Source organism: Empidonax traillii, unplaced genomic scaffold, assembly GCF_003031625.1.
Source record: "Empidonax traillii isolate 1590-97213 ecotype Southwest subspecies unplaced genomic scaffold, ASM303162v1 scaffold1842:size151822, whole genome shotgun sequence".
NCBI lineage: Eukaryota > Metazoa > Chordata > Aves > Passeriformes > Tyrannidae > Empidonax > Empidonax traillii.
The window spans coordinates 29,563-46,539 of NW_020957035.1; the positions used below are offsets into that span (position 1 = coordinate 29,563).

Consider the following 16,977-nt stretch of genomic DNA (forward strand, 5'->3'; position numbering starts at 1 on the left):
GGGGATTATGGTGGAGGGGTAGGAGGTCTGGGGTGTGTGGCACTGGGGTGCAGGGGCTGTAATATAAGCGCGTAGGAGGTGGAGGGTGTGTAGGCGTTCGGGGTGCTGTGGCACAGTTCGGGGGGTGGCACAGACCTGCTGGGGGTGTGTCGGGGGGGCAAAGGACTTATCGTTTCTGCTCGGGGGGTGTTCCTGAGGGTCCGGGCTGTATGGCGCGGGGGGCGGGCGGGCACTAGGACCCAGCGTTGCCCCGAGCATGGACAGGCCACGCCCCCGTGACTCTAAGCCCCGCCCCTAACTCGCACAAGCCCGGTCTGTGTTCTGCCCCAGGCCCCGCCCACAGCGAGCACAAACCCCGCCCCCTAACCCAAGCCCCGCCCACGGCGAGTGCAAACCACTCCGCTGCATTTCTAAGCCCCACCCACGGCTCCTCAAGCCCCGCCCCTTTCAGCTCGCGCGGCGCGGCCGGGCAACGTCAGCGCCTCGCGCGCGTCGCGCTCGTGTCGTCATCGGCCCTGAGGGCGGCGGGAGGGGCCGGGCGGGACCGGGGCCGGACCGGGACAAGGGCCGGGACAAGGGCCAGGAACGGGCCGCGCCGGGGCGGCCCCGCGGGCACCGGCGGCGATGGCACCGCGGCTGCAGCTGGAGAAGGCGGCGTGGCGCTGGACCGAGACGGTGCCGCCCGAGGCGGTGGCGCAGGAGCACATCGAGGCGGCCTATCGCGTCCGGCTGGAGCCCTGCCAGCGCGGAGCCTGCCGGTACCTCTGCACGGCCCCTCCCGCGCCGCCCGAGGGGGGTTGGGGCGTCCCCCGGGCAATGAAACCACCCCTCAGACAGACCCAGGGGGTTGGGGCTCCCCCGGGCACTGAAACCACCCCTCAGACAGACCCAGGGGGTTGGGGGCTCCCCCGGGCACTGAAACTACCCCTCAGACAGACCCAGGGGGTTGGGGGCTCCCCGGGACTGCGGGACCCCCCCTATGTCCATCATCAGGATTTGGGGCTCCCCCGAGCACCCAGCACCCCCCTCTGCCCACCCTTGGGGTTTGAGGGCTCCCCCTGGCACTGAAACCCCCCCCTCTGCCCGTCTTCGGAGTTTGGGGTCTCCTCCTGCCTGGGGGCCCCCCCGTGCTCCCTCCCCCACGAGATGGGGGGGGCTCCCTGCCCTTTAGGGGTCCCTCAGGGTTTGTGGAGACCTCCCCCTTGTGTTTGCTGGGGGGGCCCTCAGCCCTCCCTGTGCAGCTCCATGGATTTAGGGGCTCCCTCGTGTTGGGGGAACCCCCTGTCCCTGCCTGGCTCCCCAGACATGGGGGACCCCCTCTGAGTTGTGGGGGACCCTTCTCCCTGCCTGGATGTGGGGCCGTCAACCCTTGAGTTGTGGGGAACCCTTTTGTTCCCTGCCTCCCCAAATACAGGGGATCGCCCTGGGGTTGTGGTGGACCTCTCTAATTGTTTGCCTGGTCAGATGTGGGGGCACCCCCTGTCCCTGCCTGACCCCCCAAATTCAGGGCACCACCCTGCCATAGGGGGGGACCCCTTGTTGCTCAGCCCTTCAGATATAGGGGAATCCCTCCAGTGGGGTTGGGGGGGACACCTCTGCTTGCTTGTTCCTCTCCACATATTGGGGGACCCTGGGGTTGTAGGGAACTCCTATCCCTGCCTGGCTCCTCAGATCTTGGGGATCCCCTTCCCCTCCCTCTGACCTTTTCCATCCCCTTTTTTTGTCCCTATAACCACCATTTTCGGGGGGGGGGGGGGAATTTGTGACCATATCCCACCGCATTCCCTCCGTTCATCCTTATGGGGTACCCCCCTTGCCCTGCCCCCTCCCCCTGCCCCCAGGGGGACGTGGGGGTGACACTTGGGGTCCGTTCTCCCAGGAGGAACTGCCGGGGGAACCCCAACTGCCTGGTGGGCATCGGGGAGCACGTGTGGCTGGGTGAGATCGACGAGAACAGCTTCCACAACATCGACGACCCCAACTGCGAGCGCCGCAAGAAGGTAACCCCCCGAAATCCCCCAAAAGCCCACCCCCTGCCTTCCCCGGCACCAGGGGACAAGGGGAGGCCACTCCTGACCCTTTGTGTGTCCCCACCACCACCCCACAGAACGCCTTCGTGGGCCTGACCAACCTGGGGGCCACGTGCTACGTGAACACCTTCCTGCAGATGTGGTTCCTGAACCTGGAGCTGCGCCAGGCACTCTACCTGTGCCCCAGCGCCTGCAGCGACGGCGTCCCCAAGGACACAGGTGAGTGGCACATTCTCCTGGGAGAGGGGGAGTCCCTCCTTTCCTCCCCACACTGGGTGTTGGCTCTGGGATAGGCTCAGCAGGAGGGTTTTTGCGGGGGGAAGCTGCAGTGGTGGTCCTAGGGATGGAACATATGGATCAGGGCTGATCTGGGCTCTCACACAGCTGCACTTATCCCGTGGGAGGGCAGGAATTTAGATTCCAGGTAGGATTAAGGCTCCCAACTGCTCCCAGTCCCTGTGGGTGCTGTCCCTGTGGGTGCTCTGGGTCAGCACAGCCCCCTCAGTCCTGCTGGTTTACGGTGGTTTTAATGACGTTTCACCATTTTGGGTAAATCAGAAGCATGTGCTGCTTAAACCCTTCATTCCCAGCTCGTGCTGTGCACTGTGGGATGGAACCATGGAATCACTGAGGCTGGAAAAGCCCTCCAAGATCATCAAGCCCAACCATTCCCCCAGCACTGCCCTGTTCATCCCTAAACCTTGTTCCCCAAGTGCCACATCCACATGTTTCCTGAAAACCTGCAGGGATGGGGACTCCACCACCTGCCTGGGCAGCCCCTTCCAATGCCTGAGCATGAAGGAATTTTCCCTAATACCCAACCTAAACCTGCCCTGGCACAGCTGGAGGCCGTTTCCTCTCCTCCTGTCCCTTGTTCCCTGGGAGCAGAGCCCGACCCCCCCTCAGCTCCACCCTCCTGTCAGTTGCAGAGAGCAAATATTTACAGTTGGACTCCATGATCCCAAGGGTGTTTTCCAACCTAAATCATTCTCTGTTTGGCCTGTGCTGGGATTTGCCCTCATCACCAACACGAACCCTTTTCAATTCTCCCGACAACTAAACTCACCATTTCTAGTCATAAAACTCACCCTGACAAAGCCAGAATGGGCAAAACACCTGGATCAATCCCTTCCTGTCCTGAATTCCTGGCTGTGCCTTGTGTTTCCCCCCCAGACTACGAGCCCCAGAGTATCTGTGAGCACCTGCAGTACCTGTTTGCGCTGCTGCAGAACAGCAAACGGCGCTACATCGACCCCTCGGCCTTCGTCAAGGCCCTGGGGCTGGACACGGCCCAGCAGCAGGTGCGTGGGGGCCTGGCCATTCCAGGGACCTGGAATTGCCCTTGGATCTTGGTTTGGCTGTTCCTCAGCTGGATCTTGCTGCTGGGGGCAAACACGAAGGGAGGATTGGGGTTCTGGGCCCTTCCAGAGCACAGCGGGGTCAAGAGGGGGCCAGGGAGTGATGGGATGGGGCCAGGGAGTGATGGGATGGGGAGAGGGAGTGATGGGATGGGGCCAGGATGATCAGGAAGAGCCCAGGGAGCAGTGGGATCACAAGAGGGAGTAATGACATGAGGACAGACAGATCAGAAGTGTTAGGGGATAAGGAAAGGGAGCAATGGGATGAGGTCAGGGAGAACAGGAGGAGCGTAGGAAAGGATGGGATAAGGCCAGGCAGTGATGGGATGAGAAACAGGGAGATCAGGAAGAGCCCAGGGAGTGATGGGATCGGGACAGGGAGCTCAGGAGGAGTCTGGGGAGCAATGGGGTGGGAACAGGGATTGATGGGATTAGGACAGGGAGTGATGGGGTGAGGACAGAGAGATCAGGAGGACCTCAGGGAGCAGTGGGATGGGGACAGAGAGTAATGGGATGGGGATGGGGAGATCAGGAGCACCTCAGGGAGCAGGGGGGTGGGGACAGAGAGTAATGGGATGGGGACAGAGAGATCAGGAAGAGCCCAGGGAACAATGGTATGAGGAGAGGGAGCAATGGCAGGAAAACAGGGTGATCAAGAGGAGGGCGGGGAACAATGGGAGTGGGACAGGGAAGATCAGGAGGAGCCCAGAGAGCAATGAGGTGCGAACAGGGAGTGATGAATGAGGCCAGGGAGATAATGGTCATCCAGGGAGTGATAGGATGAGGACAGGAGATAAGGGAATGATGAAATGGAGACAGGGAATGCTGTAGTGCCTGGTGGCCCTGGCACTGAGCCAGGTGGGAGCCAAAGCTGCCATGAGGGTCCTCTTGCGGGTGTCCCACCCCAGTGGGTGGTTGGGTTGGTTTTGGGGCCCTCCCAGAGCAAGGAGATCCTGGTGGGATCACTGGGAGCCAGCCAGGGTAAAAGTGCTGCAGGATCCTGTGGGGCTGCAGCTGGAGAGAGCTCGGGAGAGGGGCTTGGAAATCCACTTGGAGAAATAACAGAGGTGGTTGGAGGAAGGGCCTGAGCACCAGCAGGGAATTCCTTGGGAGGACCAGGAGGGGAAGGAAACGGTCCCTGCCAACCAGGGACACCAAAAGGGCAGGTGGGAGAGGCCCAAAGCTGTTTGTTTTTGGAAGAGCAGAGCCGGGGTGGGAGAGGAAAGTCCTGAGCTGGGCGTGGGGAAGCTCGGGAGGCTGACAGGGATCAACCTCGGGGCAGCCTCTCGGTTTTGGGGTGTTTTCATTGCCCTGCTCCCCTCTGCTCCGAGCAGGGAGCGCTGGCTCTGCGAGCTGAGCTTGGAAAACCGAGACTCAAGGGGCCAGAAAGCTCCCCAGGAGGGTTTTTATTCCTTCCAGAGCCCTGGGAAGAGCAGGGCAGGAGTCAAACCCCCCGGCAGGGCTGGCTGGGGGCCAGGGCAGCTCAGCCCTGCTCCCACCCCGGGGGCCTCACACTCCTTTTAGCCAAATTCCTCTTTTTTTATCTCTTCAGTTCTCCCAACTAGTCTTCATTTTCCATTCAGTGCACAGAGCCTGGGTGCAGCCTGTGCGTGGGGCTCGGGGTAATTAGCACTAAATTAGTGCCAGGGTTGTGGCTGTGCTGTGGTGGGGTTGTTAATGAACTCGGGTTTCTCTCTTTTCAGGATGCCCAGGAGTTTTCCAAGCTGTTCATGTCCCTGCTGGAAGATACTTTATCCAAACAGAAGAACCCAGATGTCAGGAACATCGTGCAGAAGCAGTTCTGTGGAGAGTATGCCTATGTCACTGTGTGAGTATTGGCTTTGGGAAGAACCTTCTGGTAAATATTTGAATTTTTAGAAGGATTTGAGAGGGGAAGATCCCTCTTACAATGGGACCAGGCAGGTGAGCTGATGCAGAAACCTTTTCTGAGGGATTTTTAAGCTTTTAATGTCCTGTTTCTATGCCTGTGTTGTTGCTGTCTCACTTCTCCAGCTGCTCTCAGTCCTTTAATGAAAATTCACCAATCAAACCTGCAAGTGAGTTAAGGAAATGGCGAGTCCTGCAGCCAGAAAAGGGCATCCTGGGGGTTGTATTTTCACTCCTGCGTATTCAGACCTGCAGATTTCACCTTAATAATTACATAAAATGGTACAGATTTCACCTTAAAAATGATACAGATTTTCACCCTAAAAATGCATGTGAGATGTAACAGGTCCAGGTCCCGTTTGCACCACTTTTTCCTCCTGGTGTTATCCAAGGAATATTTAACTTGTGGCTGGGATACATGAAGCATGACCTGCCCTCAGAAATCTTTGTCTTCTTTCCAATCCCAGCTGCAACCAGTGTGGCAGAGAATCCAAACTGGTGTCCAAATTTTACGAGCTGGAGTTAAACATCCAAGGACACAAGCAGCTGACAGACTGTATAACAGAATTCCTCAAGGTAGGAGCTCGTTGGGGTTGGAATGCTGCTATTTTTAGCCAGGAGTTTAAATTCCTTCCTCCAATTCACAGCCTTGGAGGTCGGTGTTGGAGCAAGTTGGCTCAGTCAGATGCATCCAAGTGAAAATGTTTCTTTCTGTGGGACACAAAAAATGAGGGTTGAGGCACAGAGCCACTCCTTGCTTGTGTTATGGCTTTAAAAAGTACTTGGAAGTTGCATTTTAAGTTAAAATTCTTTGCCAGGAAAGTTGGGAATAAGTCCCTGCGTGCTTTGTCTCGGATAGCACGGGGAGAAGGGCTGGGTCCTGTGTTTTCTGTGTCAGTGCTCATCTGCACAGCAACAGGAGACATTCCCTGCTGGAAAACGTGCTCTCAGAAATGCTGGGGAGCGCCGGGAATAGCTTTGGGAACAGCTGCAAGGGCTCCTAATTCAGCTTGAAAATTTTCCTGGATCCGAAGTTCAGCTCCAGCACCTTGGGGTGCGGATTCCACTCGCAATCTTTAGGACAGAGCCGAGCTGAGCCCCTGCCCCTGAGCTCCCTGGCTGCTGCTGCTGCTGCACTCAGCAAACCGGTTGCTCTGCCTGTGGAAGGTCTGCTATGAAAAAAAACTGGTTTGGGTGCACGAATTAAAAGGCCTGAATTGGTGAACTTGATGTTTGTCTGCTCCTCCTTCAACCCAAACCACCCGATGACCTTGTTTGGGGGGGGGGGTTGGAATCCTCCTCTGGACTAATCCTGCCCTTGGGTCTACTTAGGCTCACATGGTGACTCTTGCAGGGTGATTTTGGGTGGCTGAGCAGAGGGTTGGAGCTTGCAGGCTGAAATGTGGCTTTGCATTAACTTGGGCCACGTGAAGTCGTAAAAGGGGTGATTTAATTATTTTCTTTTGGTCTAAACCAATGCAGTGAAGCAAAGAGCAAACCTGCCGGTCTGGTGAGAGACCTGACAACTTGGAAATGGTCTAAAATTGGCCTTAAAGTGAGAGCAGCCTGCTCTGGCCATGCTGCAGGATGCAGTTATTAGTGTGCCTTTTAACTGAGAGATTAATTAGGGAAGAGCAGCCGGAAAGAGACTTAAACAGTTCAAATCACTTCGCTGCTTTCAGTCTCCAGCTCCCGAGTGGCTCAGTTGGCTTTTCGGTGCTGAGCTGCTCTCCACACCTCTCCCTCTCCCTCTCTCCACACTCAGGAAGAAAAATTAGAAGGGGACAATCGTTACTTTTGTGAGACTTGTCAGAGCAAGCAGAATGCCACGAGGAAGATCCGCCTGCTCAGCCTGCCCTGCACCCTCAACCTGCAGCTCATGCGCTTCGTGTTCGACAGGTCAGCAGGAACACCCTGCAAACCCTTCGGGAAGCACCTGCTCGGCTCTTCCTGCTTTTAATTGAGGGGTCAAGGGGCATCTGAGCTTCTCTGGGGGGGTCAAGGGGTGTTATTTGGGGGGGGTGAGCTGTTACTGCTGTGCCCTGAGCCGAAGCTTTGCCCCTGCACAGGCAAACTGGTCACAAGAAGAAGCTGAACACCTACATCGGCTTCTCGGAGCTGCTGGACATGGAGCCTTTCATGGAGCAGAAAAGTGAGTTTGGAGAGGTTGTGTGTTGTCTTTACCCATAGTCTGTCAGCAGATGAGAGGTCTCTGGGATTCTGTTTAAGAAGAAATCCTTCTCTTGGAGCCAGGAATTTCCTTTATCCGTGCTGGGGGAATCTGTACACCTATATATCTGCAGTGCCAGTGACCTGTGTGGGGCTTGGAGCGCCTGTAGCTCAGGGTGGGTAGGGTTGGATGGGATTTTGGGAAGGAATTCCTGGCTGTGAGGGTGGGCAGGCCCTGGCACAGGTTGCCCAGAGAAGCTGTGGCTGCCCCTGGATCCCTGGAAGTGTCCAAGGCCAGGTTGGGTAGAGCTTGGAGCAACCTGTGCTAGTGGGAGGTGTCCCTGCATGTGGAACAGAATGGGCTTTAAGGTCTCTTCCAACTCAAGCTGTTCTGTGGTTCCTCTGAGCACTCTTTTTGATGGGAAATGATGCCAAGAGCTGTTTGAAGCCTGCGTTTCAAACAAACATCCTCATTAAGTGGGTCATGGAAGCCACAACCTCCTTAGCGAGGTCCTTGGGAAGCTGCAGGTTCGAGCGCGGCGTTTGCTGCCGGGTGCAGACACGGAGCCGTGGGGAAGCAGGGCTTTGTGCTGCTGGCCCTGGAGCTGCGTGTGAGCGGTGCTGGTGCCCTTGCAGATGGTGTGTACGTGTACGAGCTGAGCGCCGTCCTCATCCACCGCGGTGTCAGCGCCTACTCCGGCCACTACATCGCCCACGTCAAGGACCCGCAGACGGGCGAGTGGTACAAGTTCAACGACGAGGACATCGAGAAGATGGAGGGCAAGAAGCTGCAGCTGGGCATTGAGGAAGATCTAGGTAAAACCTTTCAGCTCTCAGTGCCCTTTTCAAGCAGCTCCTCTCCCCAAAGCCACAGGTCCAGCCTCCTGTTGCTCCCCGGTGCTGTCGCGGCTCTGAGGAACGTGTGAAACGGCAGTGCTGGGGATTGCAGCCAGATTTGCTGGGTTTTGGCCCTGTGTGAGTGTTTACACCTCGTGAGCAGCTCCTCTAGTATTTTTCTGGCTGCCACATGGCAGATAAGACGCTGATAACTCGGGCAGCAGCTCCTATCGGGGTGCAACAGGCAAGCGCTGCTTCCTCTGCCAGTGGCAGAACAGATAACGGGAATACTTTCAGTTTCCTTAACTCGTTATGACCCTATTTCCACTGAGCTGTCTGGCTTAAGAGGCAGTTCAAAACAAAAACCTTGATCCAAATAACGAGTTGGAAGCTAAAACTGCCTTTTTACTGTGGTGGGTCCCTTTGGATCTCTGCAGAGGGGGTAAATCCTATAAATCAGACACCTTATTCCCCCTGATAACATCCCCAAATCTTTTCCAGCCCCCCCCTTTTCAACCCTAAAACCCACCCTTCAAGCCTTGAAGCTTCAGGAATTAGCACTAACTCCTGCCTGGATCTGCGTTTTCAGCCTGTTTCCTGAGCTGTCTTGCTGTCCCTTTCCTCCCACCCCTGTGCCCAAAACAATAACTCAACAAAACCTCCTTTGAGTTCTCCTTTTCTGTTTTCCCATTGCTGGCTCGTCCTGTGCAGCCCAGATCCCCGTGTTCCTGCCCTGCATTTCCTGGGGATTTCTTGGAGAGCTTGGACTGAGGCTGGACCTGCTGGGTTCTCACTCTGCAGCCAATAAATGAGAGTGTTTAATTAGAATTTTGAGTGCTGGGCTGTGCAGGGGCTCAGTGTTCCGTAGTGCAGGTGCTTCGTGGTGGGGGGAATATAGGGAAATTAATAAGAAATTCCACTTGCAGCGCAAGGAATCCATTCCCAGGAGCGCTGGCTCACCAGGATGCTGTGCTTTGGTTGGAATTCATGGAATGTGGCCTTTCTTTAAAGCATCCTTAAGGGAAAGGTTTAAGTTTGGTGTGACCATGAACCTCCCTCTTGCCATTTCCGTGACCTCACGTGCCTGACTGTCCCCAGGGATGGGCAATGGAGCTGGGGAAGGGTCTGGAGCACAAGGAAGAGGGTCTGGAGAACCTCTGGGGGGGCTCAGCCTGGAGAAAAGGAGGCTCAGGGGGGACCTTCTGGCTCTGACAGGAGGGGGGTGCTGCGGGAGGGTTCGGGCTCTGCTCCCAGGGAACAAGGGACAGGAGGAGAGGGAACAAACTGTGCCAGGGCAGGTTTAGACTGGATATTGGGGAAAATTCCTTCATGGAAAGGGTGCTCAGGCACTGGAAGGGGCTGCCCAGGGAGGTGGTAGAGTTGTTCCAAAGGTGTGGATGTGGCACCTGGGGACAGCGCTGGGTTAATGGTGGGACTGGGTGATCTTGGAGGGCTTTTCCAGCCTCAGTGATTCCATGGTCCTGCCTGCCCCCAGCAGCTCTGTCCCGTTCATGTCTGCCTCTCCCAGCCCAGGATGGAGCTGCCCAGACCTCTAGTGGTGTAAGGGAAAATTAAACCCTGAAAGGTTGGAGCAGAAGAGCTGCTCAGCCGTTGTTTTCAACCTCCCCGGAGCGGCAAAATAAGATGCAAATAAACCACTGTGGCCTCGTTTTTTGTTAAGTTTTATGCTTAACCACGAGTCAGTATTCTTATTTCTTGTATTTCAATGCAGGGCTGTTGGGAGGGTAGAATTAAAGGGTGTTTAAGAGCCTCTCTAGGCTGGGAGCCCAGTATTTTTATCGAGTTTTGATGTTATTTATCTGTTCCGAGCAAAACTGAGGCTTTTCTTTGTTCCAAATCCATGTAACAGCAGGAGAAGGTCAGTGACATACAGTGAAGGTCTGTGGTGGGGGGAGAGCCCTGGCCACACATGGGAACAATTTAGAAAGTCCTTGGAGGAATTGCAAATAAATAAAGTCTAGGAAGTCCCCTGGATGGTGGGAGGAGAGGCACAGGAATTTTTCTATAATTTGGGACAGACAGACACTTCTTAATATTTCAGTGGTCCATTTCTACTTTGACTTAGGGAGCATTGTTCCTTTAATTTTTTTTCCTTTATTAAAAAGGGTCTGATTTTTGAGGCTGCAGCTGGAGATGAGTGTTTTCTTTTCCCGAGAATCCATTTGGAAACGGCAGCTCTTGCAACACAGCTTTGCATCCCCCACCAGCTGCTCCCAAACAACCCTCCCCGTGGCTGTTGGCTCCCGAAAAACTTTGCTGTGTGGGTTGGTTTTTTTTTTTTTTCCCATCCACGGTCACCTGTAAATGCGATTTCCTTCCCTGGGGGATTTGACTCTTTCCCTTTGGAGTCAGGAGAGCAGAACAAGAGGCAAAAAAGAGAGAAAGGGTGTTTTTCCAAGAGTTGCTGTTGGCTCGGAGAGGTTCCAGTGGGGAGAGAAGAAAGGCTCTTGGAGAAGGGAGGTTCAGAGCAGGCTCCTAAATTTAGTGCCTTTGATTTACCCAGAGAGGCTGGAGGGATTTGGGGCTTTCTTTGGGATGCAGTTTTGAGCCGTGCCAAGCCCAGTGCTTGGCACAGAGGCCTGGCAGAGGGAAGCTGGCTAGGGGGCAAGCTGAGCCCGTGGAAGGAGGATCAGGAGGATCGGTGTTGCTGAGGGTTTTCCCTTCTGTCCCGCAGCGGAGCCGTCGAAATCCCAGACTCGGAAGCCCAAGTGTGGGAAGGGCACCCACTGCTCCCGGAATGCCTACATGCTGGTGTACAGGCTGCAGGCCAGGGAGAAATCCCTCACTGTCGAGGTGCCAGGTGAGTGCTTTGGGAAGCCAGGCCAGCCCAGGGTGCTCCAGGCTGGGATTTTGCTCCAAGCTCCGTTTTGGGGGCTGCAGCCCCTCTGCTCTGGGGCCAGGCTGGGAGAGCTGAGGGGTGTTCACCTGGAGAAGAGAAGCTCCAGGGAGACCCGAGAGCCCCTTGCAGGGCCTAAAGGGGCTCCAGGAGAGCTGGAGAGGGACTGGGGACAAGGGATGGAGGGACAGGACAAGGGGGAATGGTTTTAAATTAAAAGGGAAAATTTAGATGGGACATTGGAGAGGAATTCCTGGCTGTGAGGGTGGGCAGGCCCTGGCACAGGTTGCCCAGAGAAGCTGTGGCTGCCCCATCCCTGGAAGTGTCCAAGGCCAGGCTGGACGGGGCTTGGAGCAACCTGGGCTGGTGGAAGGTGTCCCTGCCCAGGGCAGGGGGTGGGACTGGATGATCTTCAAGGTCCCTTCCAACCCAAACCATTCCATGACTCCATGATGTCGATGACTCCATGATTTTTACCCACTCTCCATGCGCCAAGTGGCCCCTCGGTGTCATGACCAGTGTTACCCCCTGGGCTTTCCCAGCACTTAATGAATATTAACCTGCTGATCCCTCCCCTGTGCCTGCTCAGACCTCTCTGTCTTAACCAGCTGGCTGGGATGGGGAGGGGTCAGGAGGAAATCATCCCCCTGGGATTTGCTGCAGGGATCCCACCGGGATTCCAGAGGCGAGGGAGAAGAGCGTGGGTAAAATGTCATGAGCAGTGCACGCTGTGTGCTGGAGGTGAATAATGCTGACAGATGTCAGGTTCCCTCTGCAACTGCTTCATCTTTGCCACATCAGGAATAAATGATGTGAAAACAAGAGGCTCGGAGCCCTGAGCAGGAATTTGGGCCGTGCTTTGGAACTGTGGGGGTGGCAGAACTCCCTGGGGGCTTGGCCTGGGGATTTAATGATGCTTCCCCGTTTGCTGCTTGATTAGAAATGTTAATTAGGCCCCTGGTGCTGAGGTGTGTTCCCCCTTCCTTTTCTGCAGAGCTGGTGGGTCCCTTTGGATCTCTGCAGAGGGGGTAAATCCTATAAATCAGGCACCTTATTCCCCCTCTAATAACACCCCCAAACCTTTTCCAGCCCTAAAACCCGCCCTCCAAGCCACGAAACTTCAGGAATTAGCACTGATTCCTGCCTGGATCTGCATTTTCAGCCCTGCTTCCTGAGCTGTCTTGCTCCCCCTTTCCTCCTACCCCTGTGCCCAAAACAATAACTCAACAAAAACCTCCCCACCCAGCTCCAAATTCCTGCGTTGCCTTTGTTTCCCCTGGAATCCTGCCAGGGAACAGGGAGCGAAGGGCAGCGCTCTGAGCTCTGTGGTTGTGGGGAGGTTTCATGCAACTGTAAATTTGAGGCATTTTTGCTTTGATGCTGTTAAAAAGCGGCTTTTCCAGGACAGTGGAGAGACACAACTTGGCTCTGACCTCAAGGAGGTCAGGCTGGTTGGTTTTTAGTGCTGGGTATTCTCCCAAGGAGGATATTTTTTGCTCAAGATTTAACCTTTCTGCAGATATTTTAGCTCTTCAAAATAATTCTAAATAGGAAAAGGCCTCAGATAAGCAGAGCTTCCCCCTTCCCCCACACACCAGCCCTGTGAGGGAAGTGGTTTATCTTCTTTTTTCTTTCCCTGCTGAGGTTTGGGGTTTGGGTTTTTTTTCCACCCATGACAGCAAAAATTCCCATGTCCCTCACCTTTCTGTTGGAGTGCTTATCTCCCATCTCCTGGGGGCTCTTTGCCCTTGGGTTTGCAAAAATGTGCTGGATCACAGGACGGGACAGGCCTCAGGTGATTCCAGCTCTTGTTCCCCCTCTGGGAACGATGAATCCTTGGCAGGACAGAGGAGCTGCCCTTAACACAGCAACCAGCCCCAAGTAAATAATTTTCTTGGGTGCAAAACGTTGCATTTAATCATCTACAGCCACCAATATTGGGCGAGAGCAACATCCTCACGCTCGGGAATGGAACGTGAGGGAATTTTTAGGTGTGTTATCCCCAGATAACCCCCAGTAATTAACTAACAGAGCTGGCATTTTCTCCTCACATTCTTGCCTTTTTTTTTTTTTTTTTTTTTTTTTTTTTTTTTTTTTTTTTTTTTTTTTTTTTTTTTTTTTTTTTTTTCTCTTTTTTCCTGTTTTTTCTCTCACACCAGCTTTCCTGCAGGAGCTGGTGGAGAGGGATAACTGCAAGTTTGAGGAGTGGTGCAACGAGATGGCCGAGATGCGCAAGCAGAGCGTGGCCAGGGGGAAGATCAAACACGAGGAGGTGAAGGAGCTCTACCAAAGGTTACCCGCCGAAGCTGGTCTGTAAGACATTGTGGAGGGTTTCTCTAAGTAGAGCTGTTGTTAAGATTAGTGATGATTTGTGACTAACCTTGCCCTCCCTGGAAGGCATTCCCGCAGCCCTCTGCAAGAGGAAAGCTCCAGCGTGCATGCTTAGATTTGTTTTCCCTTGCTGCTTTTCCTGCCTTAACCTATTTTTTTCTCCTCTCAATTTTTTTTTTTTTTGGCCTCTGGCGTCGCTAATTCCCTCTTGCTCCTTCCCCATCAGTCAGCCTCATGCTTTGTGACTCTTTTCTTCTGCCTGCTGAGCAGCTCGTTAGGAGCAGCGAGGCAGAAGAGCCGCCTGCTCCCCACTTGCCAGCTCAGGGCAGGTTTGGGAGCTGGTGATCCCAATTCAGCAGCAGGTAACTGGGAGAGTGCCTGACCTCCAGCAGAAAATTAGTGGATCCATCCCTGCCAGTGCCTCTCAGCTTTGTTAGTGACTGGGGTTAATCCTTTCCTCCTGCTCCTTGTGCCTTGTCACCTCAGCACGAGGGGTTTTATTCCCCACCTTGTTTTCCCCTCCCATCTCCCTCAAAAGAGTAGGGACACTTGCTCTGTCTGTCCAGCATGTGGAATTTCACTGTGTGCATCTCCTAAAAAGTCCAGGAAAATTATAATTGAAGGCTTGAAAGTGGCCTGTTGGAGAATTTGATGTTTAGCTTTTATTGCCAGCACTGAGGTTGGAGCAGCCCAAGGGAAACTCCTGCTCCTGTCGATCTGCCTCTCCAGTTCAGGAATGCAGGTGTTTAACTCCGGAGCAGGAAGGTGCCTCAGCTCGTCCTGAGTCCCCATGAGCCTGAGCAGTGTTCAGATGCCACAGTGAGATCAGAGCTGTGCTGGAGGGCTCAACCTGCCCTGAGTCACCTGCCGAAAGGAGCAGCAGCACAATCCCACTGTGCTTTCCCTCAGCAGGAGCAGAACAGTTTGCTCTCGGCATTTCTAACGTGACAGAGCAATAAATCCCCCAAAAAAGGTGTTTTTTTTTTTTTTTTTTACAAGTGCAGGTAAAGCTGTTGTGCCTCAACTTGGAGCTGCCAGGCCCCCAAAGCAGCGCCCTGGGGCATCCAGTGGGCACAGCCCGGGCACGGCACTCCCAGCACGGCCAGAGGCAGCGTCACTGCGGCCCTTGGAGCTGGGGGCTCTCTCTGCAGCTGTGCAGACACGTTCCCTGCCAGCTTTGTGGAGTCTGCCCCAGAAAAACGTCCTTTCTGGGGGAGGCAGCTTTCATCCCAAACTGGCAAACCCGTTCTGACAGCGCTGGAATTCTCCGGAGGTCACGGCTGCGGGGAGGGCGTTGCGTAAGATGAAAACGCCATGGGTTGAGGCTGTGGAGGAAAAGAGGCTTCACAGAGCTCCAGTGCGAGCTGCAGACACAGTGTTTTCCTGTCTGCTGTGTTTTCCTGTCGCTTCTCTGTTGCTCCTTCCCAGGAAACGTCAAGGATTTGTGTTCACTTGATGAATGTGACTCACGTTTCCCCGCGGTTTCAGAGCTGCCTTCGAGGGTTTAAAATTCCTGATTTCCTCCTAGTTTCCCACTCTGTATCCCACAGAGGAGTTGTGGATCAATAGTGTGTCTCAGTACTGAGATACAGGGCTGTCACCCAAACCCATTTCCCTGCCCATACAGGCACTGACCTGCTCCTGAACCTCGGCTTTGTGCAGGTGCTTCTCCCTCAGCAAACAAGGGCGAAGCCGCTGCTCTGCTTCAGCAAGAAATCTGAGCTATTTTTCCATTTGCACTGTAAATTTTAAAATATGTGAGTCTTTCTCACCCAGAATTGTAAGAAAAACACTGGAATTTCGAGTGCTGAAAGGATGGGCTGAACACTGACCTCGATTCTTTTGTGTTGTTGCTTTTAATTTTCAAATTATCCTGATGAACTCTCCCTGTTGTGGAAAAAGCCTTTCATGTATGATCATAATTTAAATATCGTATCAGTCCCTCGATGGATGGTGGGAAAACCTTCCCCTTTCCTCGACTGCTCTCCAGTAATCCCCCAAAGGTTTGAAAGCACTCCCATTCCTCCTTGGAGCTGTTCCATATTGATTGCTGAATCCGAAATGACCTGAACATCTAAATATCTCATGTCTTCTAAATCCGTGACACCGAGATGAGAACGGGGTGGGAGAAGAAGCTGGATCAGATGTTTGAAAACTTGTACCTCAGAGATGTAATCAACATTGATTGCCTGTTAATTTTTAAGAGGAATTCTAAAGTACCACCTGGTGTCGGAGCTGACGCGTCCGGGCTTGTTCCTCTTTGTGGTTTCTCCCCTCCCAGGTTCCCCCTACGACTTCATCTCTCTGGAATGGCTGCAGAAATGGCTGGATGAGTCCACTCCTCCCAAACCTATCGACAACACGGCCTGCCTGTGCTCCCATGGCAAACTCCATCCCGATAAAATATCCCTGATGAAGAGGATTTCGGAATACGTGGCCGACTTCTTCTACCGGCGCTACGGGGGAGGGCCCCGGCTCAACGGTAACGGCCCCTCCTGGGTGTGCTGGGCATGTCTTAGGGCCTTGTTGTGGTCCCAGCCCCATTTGGACCCCTTCTTTATCCTCACAACTTCATTTCAGTGCTTTAGTGCTGTGCTGTTTCCCGGGATTTTTTTTTAATATCACTTGATTCTGTTAACATTCCCCAAACCCCCTGAGTGGGATTGCAGGGTCTGCTGGGCCCAGGAGGAATTGCTTAGAAAATCCAGCACTTGGAAGGTTTGGAGGTGATTCTGGAACATAAGACTTGCACAAGGAACACCCCCCCCCAAACTCTTGACAGTCGTTTACTGTGCCTGCAGCACCTGCAGCTCCTGTGTGGGCAGAGTCTCAGGGAGCATTCAGGCCCAAAAAATCCCTTCCTGTCTGTCACCTCATCCGAGGAAGCACAGACCTGTTGGCCTACATTCTCCTGCTGAAGCATCCACCACACATCCAGCTTTTTGGGGTCAGCCCAGCCCTGTCCAGGCTTTGGCCACCCCTTCCTCGAGCCCCAGGCTTCATTCCTTTGAGGAAGGAGCTCAATAACTCCCACTGAGACCAAATTAGCTCAGCTCCTACCAGGAGCTTGTAGGGAAGGAACTGCTGGTGACGCAGGCAGCCTTTGTGGGGAAAAACAGGGCAAGGTTTATTAGTCAAGTGGAAGATTTCCTGAAGGGTTGTGGGCTGAGTGTGGCTGGGAGGGAGGGATAAAAGGATGGATGGACACGCTGCTTCCCTTCCCCTCTTGCTCCCAGATGAAAATAACACAAACTGCACACCACCAGCTGTAGGATTTCCACTCCTTTGGTCCAGTGCAGTTTTGCAGGAGGGTGGTTTTTTTCTGCTTCTAACTGGTAAAATGCCACAATACAGGTGTTTTCCTGGTATCTGCCTTTGCCTTCGTGCTGGGCTGACCTGGCTCCGACTGCAAGTGTTGGATACCAGGACTGAGATAGAGCTGTGGAGGGAGGGAAACAGATTTCACCTCATCTGCAGCATTTTATGCTTATTTAAGCTTCAAATGTGG

The 16,977-nt window shown here is 54.1% G+C and overlaps 1 protein-coding gene across 4 annotated transcripts in view; it reads left to right on the plus strand.

The window, feature by feature from the left end:
• The first annotated feature begins 528 nt into the window (after positions 1–528).
• Positions 529–16,977, plus strand: part of USP48 (ubiquitin specific peptidase 48) — a 34,351-nt gene continuing 17,902 nt past the window's right edge. For 3 of the 4 annotated variants that reach the window (XR_003574001.1, XM_027908787.1, XM_027908788.1), the window contains exons 1-12: positions 530–758; positions 1,880–2,000; positions 2,108–2,249; positions 3,204–3,331; positions 5,092–5,216; positions 5,743–5,851; positions 7,041–7,174; positions 7,345–7,427; positions 8,081–8,260; positions 10,977–11,102; positions 13,298–13,447; positions 15,751–15,951. Coding sequence is in view for 3 of the 4 variants with exons in the window: in XM_027908787.1 (XP_027764588.1) it covers positions 625–758; positions 1,880–2,000; positions 2,108–2,249; positions 3,204–3,331; positions 5,092–5,216; positions 5,743–5,851; positions 7,041–7,174; positions 7,345–7,427; positions 8,081–8,260; positions 10,977–11,102; positions 13,298–13,447; positions 15,751–15,951 (1,633 nt within the window). In the remaining variant the exon portion in view is untranslated. Of the gene's footprint in view, positions 759–1,879; positions 2,001–2,107; positions 2,250–3,203; positions 3,332–5,091; positions 5,217–5,742; positions 5,852–7,040; positions 7,175–7,344; positions 7,428–8,080; positions 8,261–10,976; positions 11,103–13,297; positions 13,448–15,750; positions 15,952–16,977 lie in introns of all 4 variants that reach the window. The other variant, XM_027908789.1, reaches the window with a different exon arrangement.